The 16,397-nt window shown below is 42.0% G+C and overlaps 1 protein-coding gene across 2 annotated transcripts; it reads left to right on the top strand.

The window, feature by feature from the left end:
• Positions 1-368: 368 nt before the first annotated feature.
• Positions 369-1,811, top strand: LOC117097606 (geranylgeranyl transferase type-2 subunit beta). Of its 2 annotated transcripts, XM_033235620.1 has the most exons (2): positions 369-491; positions 690-1,811. In XM_033235620.1, the coding sequence occupies exons 1-2, from the start codon at positions 381-383 to the stop codon at positions 1,374-1,376; spliced, it is 798 nt and encodes a 265-aa protein (XP_033091511.1). In that variant the 5' UTR covers positions 369-380; the 3' UTR covers positions 1,377-1,811. The 2 variants fall into 2 exon arrangements, with proteins under 2 accessions (XP_033091511.1, XP_033091510.1); XM_033235619.1 differs by having other exon boundaries at positions 369-1,811.
• Positions 1,812-16,397: the final 14,586 nt, after the last annotated feature.

Below are 16,397 nucleotides of genomic sequence, written 5' to 3'. Positions count from 1 at the left end.
ATACCACAGCTCTTTCCTCTGGCTACTTCTTCACATTGAGCATTTGACAACGGCTTCTGTTTCATGTAGAAGAGCATTTATTGCTCTGGTATTCCCCTTTAACACTTCAGCTGGGGATATCATAGAGCAGAGATTTACAACCACAACCATGGGGCAAATCTGGCCCACCATATTTTTTATAAATAAAGTTTTATTAAAACACAGTCACATACATTCATTTGCCTGCTGCCTATGACTGCTTTCACACTACAATGGCAGAGTTGAGTGGTGATAACAGACAGATGGTCTATGAAATCCAAAATATTTACAGTCAGGCCCTTTGCAGAAAGCATTTGCTGACCCTGATCATTAAAAAAAATTGACTCTTTTCGCGGTTAGACATGGGCACTCCACAGAAGGATGTTGTTATCAAGTCAGATGCACCAGACACCCTATTATTGGAGAAACATGCAGATTATATCGCATCCTATGGCTCAAAGAAAGATGATTATGAATACTGTATGTCTGAGTATTTAAGAATGAGTGGCATCTATTGGGGTCTGACAGTAATGGATCTCATGGGACAACTTCATCGCATGAATAGAGAAGAGATTCTGGCATTTATTAAGTCTTGCCAACATGAATGTGGTGGAATAAGTGCTAGTATCGGACATGATCCTCATCTTTTATACACTCTTAGTGCTGTCCAGATTCTTACACTGTATGACAGTATTAATGTTATCGACGTAAATAAAGTTGTGGAATATGTTAAAGGTCTACAGAAAGAAGATGGTTCTTTTGCTGGAGATATTTGGGGAGAAATTGATACAAGATTCTCTTTTTGTGCGGTGGCAACTTTGGCTTTGTTGGGGAAACTTGATGCTATTAATGTGGAAAAGGCAATTGAATTTGTTTTATCCTGTATGAACTTTGACGGTGGATTTGGTTGCAGACCAGGTTCTGAATCCCATGCTGGGCAGATCTATTGTTGCACAGGATTTCTGGCTATTACAAGTCAGTTGCATCAAGTAAATTCTGATTTACTTGGCTGGTGGCTTTGTGAACGACAGTTACCTTCAGGCGGGCTCAATGGAAGGCCAGAGAAGTTACCAGATGTATGCTATTCATGGTGGGTCCTGGCTTCCCTAAAGATAATTGGAAGACTTCATTGGATTGATAGAGAGAAACTGCGTAATTTCATTTTAGCATGTCAAGATGAAGAAACGGGGGGATTTGCAGACAGGCCAGGAGATATGGTGGATCCTTTTCATACTTTATTTGGAATTGCTGGATTGTCACTTTTGGGAGAAGAACAGATTAAACCTGTTAATCCTGTCTTTTGCATGCCTGAAGAAGTGCTTCAGAGAGTGAATGTTCAGCCTGAGCTAGTGAGCTAGATTCATTAAAGTGAAAGCTGCATAGTATAGTTTTGCCATTTTAACATTTCTGTATTTGAAGTGCTTATTAAATCTAAAAATGACTACTGTTAATATTTTGTATATTGTGTTAAATTAATTTTAATAAATTATATAATATACATATTGTAAAATAAAGACCTGTATTTTATTTTCTGCTTTTTATTCTGAAGTCCTGTTATTCTGACTACAGTTTTTTGTGTATAATTTTGTGTCTGTTATTTATGTTCAGTAACTGAGCTAACGTAGAAGAACTTTAGATTTCTACTTGATTTTTCCCCCATGTATACCTTCCATGTGTTCATAGCAAGTTGATGTAAAATGATTTGTCAACAAGAATGTTAACTGATGAAAGTGGATAGAACCCATACATGAATTAAATGATGCACAAAATAAATGGCTGTTGAAATTTGGAAATGAAAAAAAAAAAAAAAAAAAAAAAAAAAAAATTGAGAAGCTTCAGAGAGTGAACATCCTTTGGCTGCAGGGCATTGCAAGGAACATGAACAGGGATCAGAAGGAGTATATTCTATGTCTAGCCCTATGTAACCCTGCATTAGTCGGTTCTCTGTGATTCAGTTTACCCACCAAAATTGCAGTAAGTGGACTAGATCAGGTTTCTCCTGGTTTTGAGTAACATATCAACTCAAACAACCTGAGGTATTTTATTCATGTGAATAGCCCAACTATTTTCATCTGAAATCTCATTATTTTGTTTTTCTTTTCTAGGTTTACCATGCTAGACAGCTTAAACGTATATTACCAACTTAAAGTCTAAATTCACCATGTCTTCAAAGAAAATAAGAACTCCTATTTGATTGGGCTTTGAGACTAAATGGGACATTAACATTCAGTACAAATGAACCAGAAGCAAGAAGCGAGTTTGTGTAGAGCAACTTTATCACAATCATCATCGTCACATATATTGCACCTAAGATGTTCCAGGTACTGTTCTAAGTGCTTTAAATATTTTAGTTCCTTTACAGTCTCACAAAAACCTTATGAAATAGGTACTATTACTAATCTCATTTTACAGATAAGGAAGCTGAGGTACAGAGACGTTAAGTAACTTTTCCAAGGTCAAGAAGCTGGTAAGTAGCAGAGCTGGGATTCAAACCCCATGCAGTCTGGCTCCAGAGTCCTTTCTATTAACCGACATCCCGTATAAAAGAGAGAACATTCCTGGCCCTGACAATATGTCTTCAGCAAAAGCAAAAGAAAGAGAACAGTTTCTCCATCTGCCCCACCCCATCCAGTCTAAAACAGTATTCCTCAGGGCTATGGGGAGGAAAGCAGATGAGAAAGAGATGCAAGAGTTAGGAATTATGGCTGAACCATAAGCAACTTCCCTTAGATTGATGTTTCTTGAGCTCAGCCTCCCATCTGCAAGGGGCAGTTTTCATATACCCCAGAGCTGTGTGGCCTGCAGATGCTCTCAGTCAAGAGACTCCATCAGCTGTCTATCCAGCAATTGTCCATCTATGCCCAAAATTTTGCTCAGTCTGTCTGAACCAAATGTAGAAACAGTCTCTGGACATTTAAAGGGTAGAAGTCTGGGAGGAAGCCTCTGAACTATATTTCTGGAAGGCTGAACGGAGACAGTTTGAGGACACACTCTTCCAAGTCAGGCCACTGGTCTACGCACACCAGAACCTCAGCAAAAATGAGAATTTACTGAAGAATACTGAGGAATACAAGAAACTTGAGTCCTGAGTTGAATTACAAGTTTTGGGGACTTCAGCGGCAGGAATGCATTCTTACAATATTCAGTGAGTAGCTACTGTGTACTGAGCATTGTGTGAACACTGGAAATCCAGAGATGACTAATACTTTTATAATTCCCAAAATAGCAATGCTCCCTCACCCCTAAGCCTTTGCATAGCCTTGTTTCTCTTCCTGGAGTTCCTTCCCCTGACTCCTTCATCTGGCCAAATCCTCACAGTCATGACATTGCTGGGCCTTGCCTCCTCCAGGGGGCGTCTCCTGACCCCCACCTTGACATCGAAACTGTGGACACTTGCTAGCCTTATGTTCTTTGGTGAGTTATATTTTCTCCTTAGCTCACGCTTTTCGATGGTAAAATGAGAATCCTCACAGATGCATCTAAGGTCATTTAGAAGACTAAATGAAAGCATTATGTAAGGTTTTAATTCAGTGCCTCATTCTTTAATTGCTCCCACATTTTCTTGAGATCTCCCTTCCAGACCAGGGGCTGTGTCTAATTCATTTCTGTATCCACAGATCCTATCACAGGGTCTGACATTTAATACATGTTTGATGAAGGAAGAGAAGGAGAGATGCTACTCTTGACTCAAAGGTTTCCCAGTATAAAGGGAAAAACAGATATGTACACAAATAATGAGAGCCCAATATGAAAAATGCTATAAAAGAAACATTAAAACGAGCCTCACAGAATCAAAGAAGAAAGGGCCATCGATGGCTGGTGATCTTGGGAAATACCTCGCAAAGGCAATAGCTGGTTGAGGACTAAGAGCTTGCTAAGTGTAGCAGCAGGCAGATTACAGCATCCTAGGCAAGGAGAATTGGATACCTGATTCCCAAGCACAAGGATTAAATTCTTATGGGGAGTGGTAGGTTGGAAAAAAATAAGTGAAAGAGATAGAAGTGTTTAAGGAATATACGTCCTTAACATAAAAATAGTTACAGGGACAAAGATAATGTATGTAAATGTATGACTATTTTACCTTTAGTAAATACAGAGAAAAAAGTGGAGAACAAAAAGAGGCCATCAGTGATTTTTATATGTCTTAAATTAGCAGAAATCAGTATATACAATCCATTTTCTATGTACTGCCTCAAGACGGCAGGAAATTTCTCAGGCTCTCCCTCCGCTTCATCTGCAATAAGAAGCTCACAAATTTGTTTTGCTTTGTTGCAAATAACATGTACGCTAAGAGGCATTTTTCCTCTCTATAACTGTACAGCCATCTAAATGGGCCTTTTCTGATTTTACGACTTGGATATGTTAACATGCAGCCCTCAGGGTCCCCCTTGTATCCCAGAAACAGCACGTTTGTAAAGCCTTATTCGTGTGATATCCTTAATAGCTGCTGACACTTATTAAGTGTTTAAGATGTGCCAGGCACGGTGCTAAGTGTCTTAGAACTCTTCCAGCCTGTAATACCTGAGACTCCCTGTGAAAATCCAAGCAGCTTGAGAATGCCCCCTACTCTGGCATTTACCCTCAGATGACCGATGAGGAAAGTGAGGATCAGAAACATGAACTTATCCTAGGTCAGCCAACGAGCAAGTGATAGATGCGGCATCTGAACTCAGGGCTGCCTGATTCCAGAGAAAGAGCCTTCAACCATAAACTGCCAGTGCCACTTGGCCCGGGTGAGTAGCTCTGTCTCCAATCTCTCCTCATTACTCAGATTCTAGAGCCTTGGCTGTCCAGGTGATAACTTCAGGCCGGTTAATACCTGGGAGCTCAGCACCTGTGACACACACGGAGTTCAGAAACCTCCTCCTGTAGACAGGGGTTTCAGTGCCAAAGCTCTCTCAGGCATCAGTTTGTTTTCCGCCTCCAAGGCTCATTGCAGAAATTTCTGCTCCTACTTCATTATCCTCCTTACCTCCCTTTTCCACTCAAAACCTATAATTTCCTCTTCTCCAATTACATCCAACAGAGGGGGCTCACATTTACCTAGAACCAAGACTCCTCTTCTTCCAAGAAAATGTTCAGTGCCTTTGTTATTTTATGTCACGGACATTCATGTCTACTGTGGCCTAAGAGAAGCAGAGTCGCAGTAATCTCTAGGTGGTGTCATGTAGTTGACCCTCTTAAGAACAGCATTTTTCAGCAATTACTGTGTCTGAAATGTGCTTAGTGCTTGGTTGGCATTCGCACATGGAACTCTCCCAACTACTGTAGGCTGTAGATATTCTTACAGCCCCAACTTAAGGTGAGGAAACTAAGGCACAGTCATACAGCAAGCAAAAGGCAAGGAGTGAAAGGTAGCAGACTAATTGGAGAATAGGAGTAAAACGATGCTATTCTCCCCTGCAAGTAGGTGCTGAGCAGATAGCCTCTACTTGAGCAGGTCTTCAAAACATGAGCCAGCCTTGGGGAAACAGGCACTCTCATTCATTGGTAGTGGAATCGCAAAAGGCTACTATCACCATGGAGGATAATTTGGCGACATCCATCAGAATTACACACGCATGTGTAAGTTGACCCAGAAATTCCATTTCTAGAAATTTATCCTAAATATATGAAAAAGTATATGCACATACCTTATGCAAGTACAAGTTTATTCCTTACAATGTGTTTGGCCTAAGAAATAGCTGGAAAAAATCCAATGTCCCTCTATAGTAGATTGATTAAATAAAGTATGGTACAACCTACAACAGGTAGTATGGGGCTGGAAATAAAGAATGAGGGAGTTCTCTACGTGCTGATTTGGAATAATCTCCAGGATACATTGGAAAATAAGAAACAAAACCAAAAGACCTAAGGCTCAAAACTGTGTGAAATGAGTCAAAATTAGTATTTGCTGATACATATAAAGAAACCCTGAACAGATACGTAAAAATGATCATGACGTCAGCGATTACTTCTGGGGGCAGGGCACTGGAGGCCAAAAGAGAGAGAGAAAGAAGGAACGGTTTTCACTGTTTGTTTGGTTTTTTTTTACTTTTTAATTTTTGAGCCATGTAAATGTATTATCTATATTCCAAAAATATAGACCAAGTACAATGGCTCATGCCTTGTAATCCCAGTACTTTGGGAGGCCAAGGCAGGAGGATTGCTTCAGGCCAGGAGTTTGAGACCAGCCTGGGCAATGGAGCAAGACTCCATCTCTACAAAAAAATTAAAAAGTAGCCAGTCATGGTGGTATGTGTCTGTGTTCCTAGCTACTCAGGAGGCTGAGGTGAGAGGATTGCTTGAGCTCAGGAGTTCGAGGCTGCAGTAAGCGATAATTGCACTACTAAACTCCTGCCTGGGTCACGAGCAAGACCCTGGGTCTTATGAATGAATGAATGAATGAATGAATGAATGAATGAATGAAAATGTGTTCACAGAAGGAAATCATCCTGAGTTTCACCAGTTAAAAAAAGGTATCCAGAGATCAGATATTTCTATATCAGATTTTACACCTCTTCCAATCACAGCATCCAAAATTAGAGCTAGATCCTCCAAAAAATTTTAGCAAAGGGAAAATGGTTATATTCCTGTTTTGTACATCAGATGCTTTTAAGTAGCTTTACAACTCCCTCCAAATGCTGATATTACTGAAATGTAAATGATTATGTTAATAGCAGCTGCATCTTAATAATTGATTATCTGTTTGCTTAACATTAAGTTATTATTTGATGTAAGAAGTCTCTAGTGCACAATATTCTCTGCTAATAGCCCAAATAAAATTGATCACGTGAGGTGAGTGGTTTGTTTTTTACTTTTCCTATTCAAACACCATCGTGTGTGCTGAGTTCTTTATCTGCAGATAAGAATATTTCAGAATATGTACCTATGACAATGCTTTTGGCCCACAGATGAAAACTGTCTCTGTTAGGAAAATAATGCTTGCATCCTCAAATAAAATGGAAAAGCCTATCACCACTTAACTCATAAAAGTCTCAACCCTTAGGATTATTCACAGAATGGTCAAATCAGAAGCGAAAAAACACCATTTAGGTAAGAAATATGGAGAGACGTTTCCACAGGCATCCAAAGGGATGGTTTATGCATTCCGAGATGCTATCCAAGTGTTTTGGTCCTGAAGTTCTTCCCTGAACTTCTCTCTACCCACATACATCTGCAAGACCACCCTTAGACCTGAGTAACAGGGGCTCCTGTCCTGGGCTGCTCAGTCACCTGGGACCTGGACCTAGCCCTGAAAAAAACGCATTGATTACTCTAAACATCCACCCTAATACATAACACCATTCAGGCCCCAGAGAAGCACTGCCTCCCAGATCTTTTTTTTTTTTTTTTTTTTTTTTTGAGACGGAGTCTTGCTCTGTCGCCCGGTCTGGAGTGCAGTGGCCGGGTCTCAGCTCACTGCAAGCTCCGCCTCCCGGGTTTACGCCATTCTCCTGCCTCAGCCTCCCGAGTAGCTGGGACCACAGGCGCCCGCCACCTCGCCCGGCTAGTTTTTCGTATTTTTAGTAGAGACGGGGTTTCACCGTGTTAGCCAGGATGGTCTCGATCTCCTGACCTCGTGATCCGCCCGTCTCGGCCTCCCAAAGTGCTGGGATTACAGCTTGAGCCACCGCGCCCGGCCGCCTCCCAGATCTTGATCTCTGTCCTCAAAACAAAAGGCAACTGTGCCCAAACACCTTGAAAGTTCATGTGCAGTACTACAGCTTAAAGGAGAGAGGGGCACTGCTCTGTGCTCAGGGGTCACAAAAGCCATGTGGGAAAGAGAAAGGGCAAATTAACCAACTTGTGAAATACTTCCTCTCAAATACAGTGGGTGCAATAGATTCTTGCAGAGCAGAGTATCATTTCCCCATAGTGCTGACTGGCTGTTTCTTGCTTCTCTTTGTGTTCTAATTTGTGGTTCTGGAATCAGTATGGTATTTTTGACAGTTGCATATTACAGCCATGGAAAATGTTGCAGTAGAAAGAATTCACGGCCAGGTGCGGTGGCTCACGCCTGTAATCCCAGCAACTGGGGAGACCGAGGCTGGAGGATCGCTTGAGCCCAAGAGTTCAAGAACAGTTTGGGCAACGTGGTGAAATTCCATCTCTACAAAAATTAGCCAGGCGTGGTGGTGCACACCTGTAGTCTCAGCTACTCAGGAGGCTAAGGTGGGAGGATCAGTTGAAGGGTCAAGGCTGAAATGAGCCACGATTGTGCCACTGCACTTCAGCCTCAGCAACAGAATGATGACCTGTTTCAAAAAAAATTTACTCTTAATTACATATATTCATATATCTGGCCATAATACTGACTGACTCTTGAAATTGACAACTGAACGGACATAGAAAACTAGAATCATGAATAGTTTTTAAATAAAAATATGTAATAAGATCTAAATCAAATTTCAAAAATTAAATTTCAACTTTCATTTTTTTAAATGTTTCATATTTAATTGTTAATACTAACATAATTTTCACTATACCTTTTAATCATAATAAATAATTTCAAATACCTAAAGAAAAAGTAATGTTTTGAAACATATATGAAAAATAACTTTAATTTTTCCATTTTCTCTTTACAATGATATACTTTCTTGGTGAAAATATATCCAAATAGTTTTAATCCAATTTTATTTTATTTTGTAATCACTAAATCATTGCTGTCGATAGAAGCAAATTGGTGGAACTCTTGATTATAAAAACATTATTGACCAAGCACAGTGGCTCATGCCTGTAGTCCCAGCACCTTGGGAGGCTAGGGCAGGTGAATCACTTGAGGTGAGGAGTTCGAGCCCAGCCTGGCCAACATGGTGAAACGCAAAATACAAAAACTAGCCAGGCATGGTGGCTTGCACCTGTAATTCCAGCTACTCGAGAGGCTGAGACAGGAGAATCACTTGAACCCAAGAGGTGGGGGTTGCAGTGAGCCAAGATCGTGCCAGTCTGGGCGACAGAGTGAGTACTCAGTCTCAAAAACAACATTATTAGTGACTTTGATAAAATTAAAGCCAGAGAAAGAAATTTTATGAAATATCTAATTTATGAATTATATGTGTCTTTTTTTTTACTCATCCAAACATTGCCAGCCAGTCCACCAAGAGAATATCCAAAAATAATAGGGGTTTAATTGAGTGGTGTTTGATATCATGTCAACTTCCAGTAACATAAAATCTTAGCTCTATTGTATGTTTTAATCTTATCATTATGGAGGTTCGCCAAGGTAAGAGGATACGACATATATTGGTTTATGCTTAAATGTGTAAACATACAGTATGCAAGCCTCCATTTTTTTTTGTTTTTGTTGTTGTTGTTGTTGTTGTTGTTGAGATAGGGTCTCGCTCTGCCATATAGGCTGGAGTGCAGTGGTGCCATTCAGCTCAGTGTAGCCTCAACATCCCAGGCTCAAGAGATCCTCCCACCTCAACCTCCCAAGTAGCTGAGACAACAGGCACATGCCACCACGCCCAGCTAATTTTATTTTTTGTAGAGCCAAGGTCTCACTTTGTTGCCCAGGCTGGTCTTGAATTCCTGGGCTCAAGCGATCCTCACACCTCAACCTCCCAAAGTGCTGGGATTACAGGCATGAGCCGCCATGCCTGGAAAGATTGTATATTTTAAATCAGGAAATTGCATGGTATGTGAATTACATCACAATGCTGTAGGAAAAAAAGAGACAGAAAGAAACAAACACCTGCGGAAGAAGTGAGGATAATCAAAGGATTTTGTCTTTGTCGTAGCTGGGGAGGCTCCCAACTTTGTCCTTGGCCTGATTCCCCGCTGGCTCCCTGCCTCCTGATGTCAGAACCCCCCATTCTAGGAAGAGGGGGAAGAACTCCACTCTAACCTCACCACAATTTAACAGAGAATTAACCTGAAATATGTGTGTGAGCATTAAACCTAACCCAGCACATCATCTCCCGCAGATTAAAAAGAGCCAGCGAAAATGAAATATTGTTCTCTAAGCTAATATGTAATCTTCATAGAAACCATCTTATTAAAGTTTGAGAAGCCATGCCTTGAGGGTAAGCCCACCTATCGATTTATGGACCTGGCTGGAGTTTCTGCTATTAGGTGTCTCATATTTGTTTTGCTCCCTGTCTTGATGTCAGCACCGTCTACCTCCACCTCCCCACTCCCAAAGCTGGTCCCCTGTAATTCTCTAAAATCTCCCTGCTTGGACTGGGGGTGGGGACCACTTTCCCTGCCAATGTTAGGCCTGTGTGTATTAACGGGGCCATGCGCTTAGATTTGATGGGAGTGGCGGCTTACACGCATAAGCTCCTCATATACAGATGAATAATCACAGATAAAAACTACTTTCAAATATGATTAGGCTCTAACGGAGACAGACAGAGGCCAGAGGGAGCACAGCTCTCAAAGAGCAAGGAGCTAACGGCATCTGAAGCCCAGAATAGGCGATTAAGGCCTCTACAAGAACCCCTGGGACTTTCCTAGGGAAAATATTACCATGATTCACAGCATCCTCTGCCCCTCCTCTCTTTCCTCGGGCGACCATCTCCCTGTCCTGAAGCTTTGTGCTATTTTTTTCCCTGGGCTGTCATTTGCCTCTGGGAACAGGACAGCTCTTCCCGCTGTGACTTCTTGGCTCTTTAATCCAAGCCGCCTGTCACTGAAATGCACGTGGAAATCCAGGAGGGTTTTTATTTGCTGTACTTTCTTCTCGCAGGTGATAACTTGTGTTTCTTTACTGACAGGCATGCTTGTTGCCTGTGTCCCCACTGTATCCTAGCCCCGTGATAACAGCTAAAACACGAGAATTATGTACCAGCCACTTCAAACCCTTTCAAAATATTAGCTTAGTAAACCTTCATCATAATGATATGAGCTACAGACTATCATTATCCCATTTTACAGACGGGGAAATTAAGCCACAGACAGGGTAAGGAACTTGCCCACTGCCACACAGCTAGGGAATAGCAAAGCTGGGATTTTTTTTTTTTTTTTTTTTGTATTTTTTTAGTAGAGACAGGGTTTCACTGTGTTAGCCAGGATGGTCTCGATCTCCTGACCTTGTGATCCACCTGTCTCGGCCTCCCAAAGTGCTGGGATTACAGGCTTGAGCCACCGCGCCCGGCCCCCAAAGCTGGGATTTGAACCCAGACATCCTGGCACTAAGAGGCCTAATCCTTAACCATGAAACCATACAGTCTCTCAATAATGACCACGTCTTGCATATCAACTACATGTTAGGCCCTGTTCTAAGAGATTTGTTGCATTAACACATTGAATCCTCTCAAAAAGCTGATGAGGTAGATATATTTATTATCCCCATTTTACAGATGAGGATACTGAGGCTCCCCTAGAAGAGCAGGGATTTTGCATTGTCTGCCTCTATTCTGCTTCTGGACTGATGAACAGCAGGTCCTTAGCACATACTTGTTAAATACTAGAGTGAATGACCCCCGCATCAACCACTACCCTTTTCCCAGGAACTTCTCAGAACATTTGTTTATAGCTAACCTATTTTGGGGAAAGATGTGAGGCATGTAGCATTCTCTCTCTGGTCCTGTCACTTATGAGCTGTGTGACTTTGGGCAAGGCACTCAACCTCACTGGGCCTCACTTTGCTCAGTTTAGACCAGGGATATTAATAAAGCCCTCATCAAGGAGCTGGAGTGAGGATTCAATGAGACAGAACAGGTAAGGTGTTCAGCATCTGTGTGGCACAGAACAGGTATAAATGCTGGCTGCCTTTACTGTTACTACTGTCAGAGCTATTGTTCACCACTGCTACAGGCCAAAATCAGGTTTTGTTTTTTTTTTTTTTTTTTTTCAAAATCAGTTTTAAAGGGGTGAAAAAATACAATAAGGGGAAATAAGGGAACTAAGTTCTTGAAATTCTTTCTGAACTGGCACTAGGGTTCCCATCCTCCTGGTTTTCCTACCTAACCAGCTGCCCATTCTATATTTCCTAATGCCTCTCCCAATCCTAGGTCTTCTCTATCTCAGGGGTCTTATTCCCTCTTGTAATTTAATCAGCCATAGACCAATAACTCTCAACTATCTCCAGGCTCGTACCTCCTACACCTGCCTACTCCATGTCACCGAGATGTCTAACAGGCATATCACACAGGGCATGTATCTATCATAGTGCAGTTGTTGAGGGCTTCTCTCATAAACCGAAGCCTCTGAGGGTCTTCCCCCAACTGGCTCCCACCCACATTTTATTCAGTCTCAAGACCTTGGAGTCATCTTCCACCCCTCTCTTTCTCTCCCATCCACATACAGTTCAAACCCTGGGAGTTCCACCTTCAAAAGTATATGCCAGCTGCAACCACTTCTCACCCCTTCTGCTGCCACCACATCATTTCTTGCATCAGATGACTTTGGAAGTCCCCTTGCTGGTCTCACTCCTTCCACTGTGACCACCCCATTGCCAACCTACTCCTGACACAGTAGCAGGCAGAATCACGTTAAAATAGAAACCATCTTACCTTCCCTTCCGTTCCAAAGACTGTCATGGTTTCCCACCACACTTAGGATAAAATCCTAGCTCCTCATCAGGACCTACAAAGGCCAACATGACCTGGGTCTATCATCTCTGACCACTCTCCTCCTTTCTCCAGTCACCGAGATCTTCTTGCTGTCTCTGAAGCAAGCCATGGGGAGTGCATTGTCCACTCCCTCTGCCTGCAACACCCTTCCCCACGCTTTCTTCCTGGTGGCTTCATTCTTCTCTTTGCTCAGTTGTACTTTCTTGGGGAAGATGATTCTTACATAAATCAATTATTATTAGTATTAGTCTTACTCTGTCACACAGGCTGGAGTGCAGCAGCACGATCTTGGCTCACTGCAACCTCCACCACCTGGGCTTGAGCAATCCTTCCGCCTCAGCCTCCCGAGTAGCTGGAACCACAGGTGTGCACCACTATGCCCAGTTAATTTTTTTTATTTTTAGTAAAGACAGGGGTTTCACCATGTTGCCCAGGCTGGTCATGAATCAATTATTATAATGGGGCTTGAAACATGGTTTTTATTTTATTATTACTTTTTAGAGACAGGGTCTCTCTCTATTGCCCAAGCCAGAGTGCAGTAGCATGATCACAGCTCATTAAAGCCTCAGCCTCCCCAGGCTCAAGCGATCCACCCTCCTCAGCCTCTCAAATTGCTGGGACTACAGGTATGTGCTACTATGCCTGGATAATATTTTTAGTAGTAGTAGAGATGAGCGTCTCACTATGTTTCCTTGGCTGGTCTTGAACTTCTAGGATCAAGTGATCCATCCACTTCAGTCTCCCAAAGCACTGGGAATACAGGCATGAGTCACCACTCCTGGCCATGATTTTTCATTCTGCCGATCCTTTTACAAGGATTAGTTAGCTCCCTAAGAGCTTTCCTCCTTCACTTCTCCCTTTCTCTTTAGACACACTACGGACTCATGGGTTTTTATTTCTCCAGTGTGTGACATTCAGTTACATCGTTTTTCCTAATGCTCAAATTGTCCCTCATTTAACCTGACCATTCTATTTAAAAGAGCAGCCTCTAGGTTTCAACTCAGTCATTCCACATCCCAGCACCCAGTTGAATTCTTTTTCATAGAACACATCATCATTTCTGAAACGATATTATTCATTTACTTCTTTATTGTCTGTCTCTAGTCAAATAGGGTATAAGTTTCATGTGGCCAAAGATGTTGCCAGTCTCACTCACTGCAATGTTCCCAGAATCATGCCTGTTACAGAGCAGGAATTCAACAAATATGAAGCAAAGTTGAGATGAAACCAGGAATAATGCCCCTAGATCAGGGACTGGCCAACTATATTCCACAGCCCCAATTTGGCCTGCCTCCTAATGTAAATTTTTTTTTTTTTTTTTTTTTTTTTTTTTTTTTTTTGAGATGAAGTCTCACTCTATCACCCAGGCTGGGATGCGGTGGCACGATCTCAGCTCACTGCAACCTCCATCTCCTGGGTTCAAGCGATTCTCCTGCCTCAGCCTCCCGAGTAGCTGGGATTACAGGTGCACGCTACCACACCCAGCTATTTTTTGTATTGTTAGTAGAGACGGGGTTTCACCATGTTGGCCAGGCTGGTCTCAAACTCCGACCTCAGGTGATCCACCCACCTCAGCCTCCCAAAGTGCTGGGATTACAGGCATGAGCCACTGCACCTGGTCTGTTGGAAGTAAATTTTTATTGGAACACAGCTCTTTCCATTCACTTAGGTATTTTCCCTGGCTGCTTTCACTACCACAGCCAACTCGAATAGTTCCGTGAGAGAATATATGGCCCACAAAGCTAAAAATATTTACTATCTGACCATTTCCAGAAAAAGCTTGCCAATTCCTGGTCTAGATCATTCCCAGTGCTAAATAGGGCTGACTCTTCAGGATACTATTAGCACAGGGTCCCATTGGAGCCATTCAACAAGTCATTATTCATACATTTATTCAACAGATATGTATTGAGCACCTACTATGTGCTGGGCACTGTGCTAGGTGTTTTGGATATTTATAGGGATGAACAAAATTAAGCAGGCTTCCTGCCCTTATGGAGCTCAGCTTTTAGGGACGTAGGGGAAACTAATACAATAACCACATTAAAAATGAAAAATTTCAGGCGTGATAAGCCCTCACAAAGAGAGCCTTATGTGGTGCTTTGAGAACATTTGACAGCAGTATTTTGACCAAACTGGGATGGGGAGGGCAGTCTAGGAAGACACCCTTCAGGATAGGACCCCTAGTCAATACCAGAAGTGTGAGAAAGGGTTAGCTGGATGAGGCAGAGAGTGATGTGCTCCAGGCAAGGATAGGGCAGAGGGAGCATGGTGCACTCCATGCACTGAAAGATGGCCAGCATGGCTGAACTCCAACAGGAAAGAGAAGAATGTCCAAGATGACTCCAGGAAGGCAGCCAGGACCTCAGCATGCAGTGCCTTGCAGGCCACCTAAGAGCAGGTGCATAATGTCCTGCTCTCAGGACAGATGATACTTGAGTGGAGGCTCAAATAATGAGAAAGAGCCAGGCAAAGGAAGACCACAGAGAGGCATATTCTAGACAAAGGGAGAAACCTGCATATTATGCAGTAATTCCAGAGAGGAAATATACCTTTGCAATGGAGAGGCCTGGTGTTATGTCCCTAACCAAGGGCTCAAACTTGGCATCACCAAGTGGTGAGCAAAGAAATATGTTTCCTGGCATGATGCAATGTGAAAGATATGGCATCAACTTGAATGATTCTTGCCAGAAATGTTTCACCCCAATCAAATCAAGCCTCTGAAACTAATTTTCAGGACAGAAGAAATACAGGGGACAGAGGAACAAGTTCTCTAACACCAAGAGGAAACGTCAGACGAATGCAAATGTGGAACATTCTACAAGACATCTGGCTGAGAGTTTTCAAAAGTCAATGCCACATGTTTCAACTTTAAAAAGAAGGATTTTAAGCCAATTTCATTTAAAAGGGGAAGTGAGTTCAGTGTTCTCCTGTGGACCAAATCTGGCCCACTACCTGTTTTTGTAAATAATGTTTTATTGGAATACAGCCATGTTCACTTGTTTACTTACTGTCCACGGCTGCTTTTGAAAACAGCAGTTAAGTGACTGCAACAGAGATGATATGGCCTGCAAAGCCAAAAATATTTGCTACCTGGTGCTTTCTAGAAAATGATTACCAAACTTTGTTATAGATTAAGAAGAAAAACACCTAGTGACCAAATGCAGTGTGTTAAGCCTTGATTGTATCTGGGTTCAAGAAGAAAGCTATAAAAATATTTTTGGGCCAATGAGGAAAGCATGAATATGGACTATATATTAAATAATATTAGGCTCTATTGTTCATTTTCTTAGGTGTGAAATGGTATTATGATTATGTAGTAAAAGTTCCTGTTCTTAGACAATGCACTCTATTATTTAAGAGGGAAGTACCATGTAATCTACTTTCAGATGGTTATATACATACACATGCATGCACGCATGGCAGGTGGCATCCTTAGTTACCCCTCAACTCAGGTCAATATTGATATGATATGCACACTGCTGGTACTTCCTGGGCTATTTTTAGGTAGCAGAAGACAAGTTTTATTTTATTTTTATTTTTTTCATTTACTGAAACCAAAGAAAACTAATATTAGGCTGGGCGCAATGGTTCACACCTATAATCCCAGCACTTTGGGAGGCCAAGGCAGGCAGATCATATGAGGTCAGGTGTTCGAGAGCAGCCTGGCCAACATGGTGAAACCCCATCTCTACTAAAAATAAAAAAATAAAAAATAGCCAAGCGTACTGGCACACACCTGTAATCCCAGCACTTTAGGAGGTCGAGGTGGGCCGATCATGAGGTCAGGAGTTCAAGATCAGCCTGGCCAACATAGTGAAACCCCATCTCTATTAAAAATACCAAAAATTACCTGTGTGGTGGTGTGTGACTGTAATA

The sequence above is a fragment of the Trachypithecus francoisi genome, unplaced genomic scaffold (assembly GCF_009764315.1).
Source record: "Trachypithecus francoisi isolate TF-2019V2 unplaced genomic scaffold, Tfra_2.0 Lachesis_group15, whole genome shotgun sequence".
Lineage (NCBI taxonomy): Eukaryota > Metazoa > Chordata > Mammalia > Primates > Cercopithecidae > Trachypithecus > Trachypithecus francoisi.
Note: the sequence above shows the minus strand (reverse complement) of the source record. Positions and strands in the feature narration are given on the sequence as shown.